General features: G+C 39.6%; 1 protein-coding gene across 1 annotated transcript in view; it reads left to right on the forward strand.

The window, feature by feature from the left end:
- The window catches only part of dmrt99B (doublesex-Mab related 99B), a 16,783-nt gene that overhangs the window by 2,376 nt on the left and 5,173 nt on the right, over positions 1-9,234 (forward strand). Inside the window, exon 3 of the mRNA XM_018516610.1 lies at positions 3-95. Within this exon, the coding sequence (XP_018372112.1) occupies positions 3-95 (93 nt within the window). The remainder of the gene's footprint in view (positions 1-2; positions 96-9,234) is intronic.

A 9,234-nucleotide genomic window follows, 5' to 3' on the forward strand; every position in this document is an offset into this window, starting at 1 on the left:
GCCTGCTGAATGTGCGGCTCTCCTACCTACGAGGAAGAGGTCCACCCAAGATGAATATCGGCAGTCCAAGGTGGAAAAGAGTGATGCTGTTATCGGTAAGCTCAATCAAATTCTCTTATGTATGCAAATATATGGTATATTACCTATATATAGTTTGATTTTTTGCAAACGAAACAGATATCATCCCTTAATTTATTAGGCGCTCTCACACACCTTTCCTTTCTCCCACTATAAACCAATTCTCTCATCACACAAACAATTATATTGTATTAAATCTTCCTTATTAATACACGTACACGTATAAGCGAATTTAGCGAATAAGCTAAATATATCGTCCATCTTCGATTTGAACGCAGTGGGCCCGGAAAGTCGGCTTTGAGAGCGGAGGAGGAAGTTGTAGAGAGTATCGCTATTTATACGAGTATATAGCAAAAGCTCGACATACACGGGGGCAATAATAAACGGTGGCACGCGACTAAGAAGCGGGCGCGCATGTGCACACGCGTGAGTTGCGGACGAGTGCCCATTAAGAAGAACGTGCGTACCACGCCTTAAGTAGGGCAAGTGGCCGCAGGCCATAATGTTGTTAAGTAAATAATGGTCACAAGCTTGCGCGGGGGCCCTTATTATACTCGAATGCCACTCGAAACGAAAGTCGTACTCGTTAGTACGACGGCCTTTAATTCTCTCTCCGTTCATTCGCGCTCGACCCTTTCCTTCTCCTTTCGTCAACTTCTTTTCCAGTACGACGACTCGTTCTCGCACTGTAAGTCGCACTGTAAACGAGATGCACGCCTTTACATTCCCAACTATACGTATATATAGCTCTGATAAATCCAAGCTCTCTCCCACCTTGCTGACACCTTACTTTGCGTATCGACGATTCTACTTGAAATTCCCCAGCTTGTTCATTTCAGTTTCGGCAACAGATATCTCAACGTACTTATACACACACACACACACATATTATTTAGCCTGTGCAATCGTATATTTGAAAACCTCTGTTATTGTTTCGTACATGTACCTATATATTCATTTCGCGTTACACGCATTTCTCATTTACATAAACGCGGCGAATGTTAAGATCAAAGAGTTCGCCTTTGCAAGTGTGAAAAAAAAAGTTACGAAAGACATTTCTATCTGGAATAGATATACGCTAGATTTCTATCAGAATCAGTTTCTTTCTTTCTTTTTCCAGCTGACATCATTTTATTTCAACACAATTGTAATCGATTATCGGTTTGTTACGAACACTCGAATCAATGTAGCGCTTTTCTATCGCTCATATCGCATTTTATTGTTACCTCTGGCAGTGACGTTCGAAAGAGAGAGATTGCCCTTCGTTGCACTCGCGTTGCAAATATAGTTGTGGTTAATCAACCTGTGCATTGTCATGTTTTATTACACGCGTGTCCATTCAGCTTGCACTTGCAACAAGAGTGTGCGGAATAATCCATTTAATTGCTCATCGTATTACATTTCACACCTTACTAGTGCGCGATTCATTTTTTTCTCTTTTTGCCTCTTTCGCTCGATGGATTATTTAATAACACATTTGGGGGAAAATCTAGGTGTGTTGGAAAATATTTTTTAAATAAATTATTTGCTTATTATTCGAACAGACAAGGTCTGTCCGCCTTGCTTACACTTTTTTTTACACTTTTTACATAAAAAATGAGATAGATATACATATATTTAGCGCTGAAAAGAGAGAAAGCGATGATGCTGAGTGTAAAAAGCGTAAGCAAGGCAAACAAATCTATAATATAAGCTTAATAATATAAGCAAAAATAAGTACAATAAGAATCTAAAAGAACATTATACGATATGTTATTAAATGTTCCGTCACACGTCTCAAATTACATAAAACATTTGCTTTTATTTCCGTGCATGCTTTTTTGTCGCTTTATATAATTTTTATTGTAAGCTATGTGCTTTCTGTGGTATATCACAGAGTACCCGATTATACCACGTAGAGAGCAAAAAAGAAACGAAAAAGACGAGGAAGGCATGAGATCTGATAGCGATCGCCTTCTGGCGAATTCAAAGCGTGCAAAAAAAGGCAAACGATGTCGGCGAAGAATATCATGAGCGAACATTTTCTCCCTGCGAGGGGAGATGCTTCCGTGATTCCGTATAGAACATGGAGTTTGTCGCCGATGAAAAAAACGGAAAGATCGAAAGGAAAGTCGTTTTCTAGTAATTAAGAATTGATTCAAGTTTGAATTGTGCTGCGTGTGCGCGCGCGCGTGCGTGTATATTGCATCGATGTATAAATGCACAAATTTCTAGATCTATAGACAATAGAAAAAAAGTGAAGGAATCTTGAAAATTCAAAATTTAAACTACACGTTGGTAAGACTACACATAAAAAAATATTATTAAATCAACAATTTTTAATTACTTAAATTTATCTCCGCTTTTTTAAGATTTGTGAAATAATATCTGTAAAAGTTTCTGTTTTATTTTTAACGTATATTGAATAGAAAAAAAATTATACGTTGGCAATGAAAATAAGATTGACGTTTTCAATTTATTAATTCTCGACTTATTGTTCTGACAGTTAGTTTATTATAAAACTATTGGTGCTATATGTGTGATTTGCTGGGCCAACTCCATTTTATAGTATTATTGATTGTTGGTATAATAAATGTCGTTAAAAATAGCAGAAACTATACGATCGATAAAGATAGTATCCCATCAGTACAATAGAAACCCTTCGCATGCACCTGGTTTCAATTACGATTCCGAATGTACCGCACGTACCTGTGAGACGAGGGAGATACGTAAGATGTCTTTCTGGCAGATCTTCGAAACAGAGTGCTTACACTAGTATAGAACCGAGGAGAGTCTCCGGTCGAGAAGTTTAGCAGTAATTGAATTTCTCGGACCAGTGCCTTCGACTGCGGGGGATCCCGAGTTAGTCGCTAGCGCGCGCACCACACACACACACACTGAGTAGGTCGGAGAGATCACGAGGTTGCTTGCTACCAAGTGGGTGGGTATACCTCTCGGTAGTGGAGAGAAACTCGACGAGCCCCCATTATATCGCGAACAGGGAAAGAGATATCTACTTCTTTATACTTAATGCTAAAGAAATGGATACTTATGACTTTAGAAAAAAATGTAAGAACCTCTTTCTTTGAACGCGTGTAAAGAAAATTTTAGCGATTGATTAAGGTTCTTTTCATTCTCAATCTTTTCGCCAAGTAAGCGTCGTACTTATGTTTTGAGAATTTTTATTACGCAGGGATGGGTAGTAAATAACCGCTGTTACTTTTCTCGTTACTTTTTATAATAACAGTTTGCTAATGACATTGCAACTTTTTATGACGGTATAATGATAACGAACTGAGAGCTAAGGTTGAGAAGAAGTCATTTTTGAAAAGTAACTCGTCACGCGTTGTTTATTGAAAAAAAGTAATTCATTATTAAGTATAAATGAGTAAAAGTCGAGGTAAAACGAATCGAGGCGTTGCAAATGGTAAGTGACTTTTCCGATCTTAGCTTTCAGTTAGTTATATCGTTACTACCATCATAAAAAATTGCAACGTCTCTCATCGCCAAATTATTACAAGGACAAAAATAATAGTTTTTATTATATTTTCCTTGGCAGTATAACGAAAATACTACAGTTTTAACATTCTTTCTGATTTCTCGTAATTTTCGCTCCTTCTTGAAAAAACTAACTTGTCAATTGACAATTTATCATTTTTCGGTTGAATATTTAAACCATTGTTATTATAGATATGTTATTTTAATCAATTGTTTGTAATATAATTATAAAAATAATAGATAATAGTTAATAGTAGATTGTCCGCGATATATTTAGCATGACTTTTTAGTAACTGTAACATATTGTAAGATTGTAATATCTGCTAATTTGAGAGGTTTGTCGCGGGGCCTTTATTTTTAGAGTGTTAATTCTTTTGAATTTGAACCTTTTTAGATACAACGCACACGCATGTATGTAAACCATGTGTTACGACGATACGATAGTTTGGACTTGAATGTATTTAACGCAATAGCGTGTATGTAGACGCACAATTGATTGCTTGACGAATAGTTTCGAGTTATTCATGAGTCAATTACACGAGTATATATTAACTGACATTTACGAGCGACGAGATAGACGAGGGTGGGCTTCGCGTAGCAAAGGGCGAAGCGGCGCGGCGCACGATGCAATCATTACGTCGAAAAGGACGATGTAGAGATTTGGTCTTTCCGTTGAGATTCTCTATGCGGAGGAGTAGGAGCAGCAGGGAGGGAGGAGGGAGAGGCTTTGTACGTACGTAGAAACTGGTGCACACACGCACGCACGGGGCAGGCGCCTTTTGTACGTACGTGTACGTAGCGACACACCCTTTATCCCGTAAGGATCACTTGGTCGCTCCGTCTACCGGGGACCATTATCCGGCAATTTCTCGCAGGAGAGGGAGAAGCTTCTTCGAGTGTCCAAGAAACTTTGTGAAAGACCAGTTCGCTTCCGTTCTTCGTCCTTCGTGACTGCGGAGGACACCAGGAAATTATTTCGTCCCCAATGTAATACGCCCCCCTCCCCTTTACTCCTTGAATTTTCCTTGCATTCGCGCTCGTGTGAATTCACGCGGCGCGGCGTGTCTTCAATGGGATCTTCAACGAACAACGTATATAAGAAAGATTTCGATCGCGCGCGCGCGACGGATTTTTCTCAAATCCATCAAAAGCTCATCCGAGCTCACCTGCTGAAATTTGGTCGTATGAATTCATTGCGCTACAATAAACGTATAATCAATTTTATTTTCACACATATTATGAAAAATGAAAATTGAAAATTGAAGCGCGCGCGCCCACACGCGGCGCACACAAGAGTCAACGAGGGGTAAGATTATTTTTTCATATAAAATAGACGTATTGAAAAGGAAAATAAAATTATCTACTCTCCATAGAAAAGTGTCTAATTGTAAAAAATGTAACCAAAGGATTAATAATATAGCTAGAGCCGTTAATCGATTATCCATTATATCGATTTGCGATGTCCCCAAGTACATCTAATATGTAAGCACGAGTCGCAGGAACTCGGCAAAGGTAAACACGATTTAAGTAATCAAATTCAAAGTCGAATAAGGTAAAAGAGAGACAGAGAGAAAGCATCGTCGGCTCGCATGGCTACTTACGACGTGCCTGGCAACATTGTTTGCAAAGAGTCAGCGGGACTTCGGGGAACACAAACGCGGACAGATAAGTAAGGCCGAGCCCGACCTTACCTATTTGCATAGGTGTACTCTCGCTCTCGGGGTCGAATGCACACGTACACGTGCAACGCCGCCGAAGGAGCACGTCTCTAAGAGTGTTTGAACAAAACTTCTACCAGCGTTTTCGACTACGTTCCTCTACGCTCTGTGTCGGATTCCCCTAGGATCGCTAGCGGTCTATCAAGGGCCTTGACAGCTCGATCTTTGTTCCGATCGATACAAGATCCGCGGGAATGTCGCTAAATATCATCTTGAACGTGATTTCACATGCTGGTGGTAACTCAATGGTGTGAATACAAAACGAATAAAATTAGCTGTACCTCTTCAGATATGGAGATACAGAATGATGATGTATGAAGGTATGCTGAGCATCTGTCAAGTTGTGCAGGTTCACCCTTTCAAGATATTTGAAAATTTTTAGTATTTATACTAACCGATGAAAATATTAGCAAAAAAAAAGAAGCTTTTGAAAGACTATTGCAACCTATGGTATACCTACAGAGATAAGATCAAGTGCGTCCACGTGTTGTCTAAAAAGTTGTAAGTAACTTTTGCGTATCTAGAACAACACACGCAATTCCTTTTTTAAAAATTGATAACATTTCAATAATATTTCCGTGATTCACGCGTATAATTCGATGTAACCTAATTTCGATAGAAAGCGATTAAAATAATCTTCGGAAGCCACGTTAGCCCTCTCGAGAAAAGAAAAAAAGCGATGGAAATCAGACACTCCAACGAGAGGCAAAGGCTTCTGCACCCTTCGGCTACTTTTGCGAGCATAAAAGGGCCATTCGATCCGGTCGAGTTGATTAATTTAGTCGGGGAACGTACGTTTAAATATTTGATTGATGTAAGAAAAAAAACTAATGTTTATTTTTATTATCAAAGCACGGAAAATATATATATATATTTGTATTTTATATTTAGAGTTGTCTTGATCGTATATACGTATATAGACATCTCTAACAGAAAGATTGTAAATATTAACTTTTTTTTATTATAACTTGTATCTATTTTCAAATTAATAATAATAATCAGAAAAAAAGATTTATGCGCTCAAAGAGTTAAAGATTAATGCGATTTGATAAAAATTGGTTAATAATAAGAAACGATTGTGAATTATAAGTACGGTGAATTATAGGTAGACCGGATTGCGGATGCAAATCTTTCTCGATACGCGACAACATGGCAGCCTATCGTGAACGCAACGTATTGCCGAGCATGAAAGCCGTTGTAAACGAGTTGTAAATTCGTCGTAAATTCGGCGCAGAAGGAAAAAAACTAGCGGGCAGAAGGAAAAAAACTAACGATCTCACACGTTATATTTTCTATTTTCCTCGGAAAATAGAAGCGAGACGCGGTGTGGAAGGACGAGTTCTCCTCGAAGGAACCCCTGTAGCGGGGAAATGGAAGCGACAGGATGGGAAGGAAGGGCGAATCGCGCCCACCCTCTTCCGAGGAAGCCTACTACCACGCTTGGAGAGAGCATGCTTGGCAAACGTTTACGAGGCATAAACGCCAAAACAAAAGACGACTGGGCGCGAAACAATTAAAAACGTTACGCCCGATCGCTCTCCAACGTTCTCGTCTCTTACCCTCCTCTCTCTCTCTCTCTCTCTCATGTCCTTTCTACGCTTCCTACCCTCTTTTATACCTTTTTCTCTTTCTCTCTAGGCCCTCGCCCCATCCATCATCCCGGGGTGTATGTACACACAATCTCGTGGCCGTATATTCACGTACCCCCCCCTTTCACAACGAAAACACATGAACGTTGTAAAGCGCTGCTCTGACACAAACATACGTGACATGTACGCGCATGTGTGTGCATGCACATATACACAGAGAAAGCGAGCGAGAGAGAGAGACTTGGAAATAAAAGGGAATCGCGACGATTTAATGACTGATCGGGCTGTTGCTCGCTGTTGCTGCTGTACAGGCTGAAGAGCTCTTCCTTCTCCGCACGTCTCGCGTTTCTGCTTTCTTTCTTCTTTCCTCTTTCCTCTTTCCTCTTTTCTGTTTTCTGTTTTTTCTCTCTATTTTCGTGTCTGATAAGGAACTTGCCTTTTCTTCCAACTCTCGCACCGACCCTCGAATCGGTAGGGTCATTTTTGTGCGGCAGATCGAACGCTGCTATTTTCCGAGCGTATCGATACGTAATAATGAGAGTCTTTTCTCATTGCTTAGATCCCATTTCGAGGTTCGAATCTATAAATTGCTGCTGCTGTCGCTGCGCGCTCCTGCTCTTCTTCTACATACATGTGTATTATAAATTTAGTGTATTATAAATTTTCATAAATGCATCATATGTGCATTAACAAGTATTAAATTATTGAATCTCACACTTAAATGCTAAATCTCAGATTATAGTAGGAAAACTTTCGGCGTAAATTATTGTAGCTCACACACAACTGTAATTTAATAGCTTCCTGAAATTAACATCATGTACAAAAGCAAGCCATTTATCAATCGCATGTGCGACCAAAGAAAGAGAAAGCGTTTCCGAGTTTCGCGTACACCCTCCAGTTACTTTACGAGCTTACGAACAATAGGAACTGATAATTCATACCCTCCATCTCCCTCGTATAATCTCGGGATCTAGAACTGGCGAACGTAAAATTTGTGGTGCTGGAAAGATTAAGATTTTGTTTAAGTGTTTGAGAAAAAAAATGGATATATATATATATATATATAAGGCTGAATGTCTGCGGAGTTGATAATATACAATACTTTTTCTCTTTATATTGATTACACATACTTTCCTTTCTCCATGTATAATATGAGTAAGAAAGTAACGTTGGTATACATTGTTTTTTCGTTGCGATACTCTTAAATTGAAATTCTCACTCTCAATTTCATCAATCCTTAAGGCGTCGTCTACAATACACGGAGTGAGAAGTAAGAGTAAGAAATTGTGACCAATCACAGTCGATTATTCTTCTCACGTTCGACCGTGATTGGTCAATTTCTTACTCTTACTTCTTACTCCGTGTATCGTAGACGGGCCTCATCAGGCCTCATGAGATTGTGAAATCTTGCTGAGAAGCATGCATGGGAAAGTATAGGGGAAAAAATGTTGTATCAAGCGTTGCGAGCGTGCGATGCAATGGTTAGGCTTATTTCGCCTAAGCCTAATTTATAGGGATGTTTCGTGTCCTCCACAGTTGCCCCGCAGGCTGTGTCCTATTACTCCTATTCTCTATCTCTATTATGCGCCGCCGCGCCGCCGCGTCGTAGGCCGAAGCTTCTCCCGATATCTATGTGCCATTCTAAATTATTCGGTATTGTCCTCGCATGATTCCATTGTCCGCGTCTGTCTCCACCGTGTGCTGATACGCCATGCCGTCGCAGGTTAGGGCGTAGACCTACAACAACACCCGCTCAGCGCCGCGTGTATCTGCTTCGAGAGTAGGTACGTCTTGTCATCGTCGGTCAAGAGAGAGCTAGAAAGGTCCGTATGTGCATCGTCCGCATGTACATCGTCAAACACGTCTAATTAATCGCCATTTCCGAGCCACCACGCACGATAACTGATAAGAATGCGTGCAGAGTTGACGGAGCTGTCTCTTCGGTGATGAATGCCGAATGTCTATTACTCATGTGTAATCGGATGCTGATTATATTCAAACTACTTTGATTGCAAGGATAGTTGTCAAGTTGACAAGTTCATGAAGACAAGTGCGTATGCGATGAAAGAATCGAAGAAGAAATGTACGATAAAGTTTTAATTGTTGACCAAAATTTCTATATAATTATATAAAAGATGCAATTTTCCTAAAAAGTTTATTATTACGTAATATTATTGTAGCATATTTGTATTTGATTCGATTCAACTTTAATTTATAAAATCTATTGCTGTGACACACATGGAATGGGATTAGCGCCAAATGAGCGTATCCAGGATTTTTTATCTATTCTGTTGGCACATAAACAGTAATTTTTTTAATGGAAAAATATTAGATTTTATAAATCTATTTCTTTTCTTGGGGGGGGGGGGGGG

The sequence above is a fragment of the Trachymyrmex cornetzi genome, unplaced genomic scaffold (genome assembly GCF_001594075.2).
Source record: "Trachymyrmex cornetzi isolate Tcor2-1 unplaced genomic scaffold, Tcor1.1 scaffold646, whole genome shotgun sequence".
Taxonomy (NCBI): domain Eukaryota; kingdom Metazoa; phylum Arthropoda; class Insecta; order Hymenoptera; family Formicidae; genus Trachymyrmex; species Trachymyrmex cornetzi.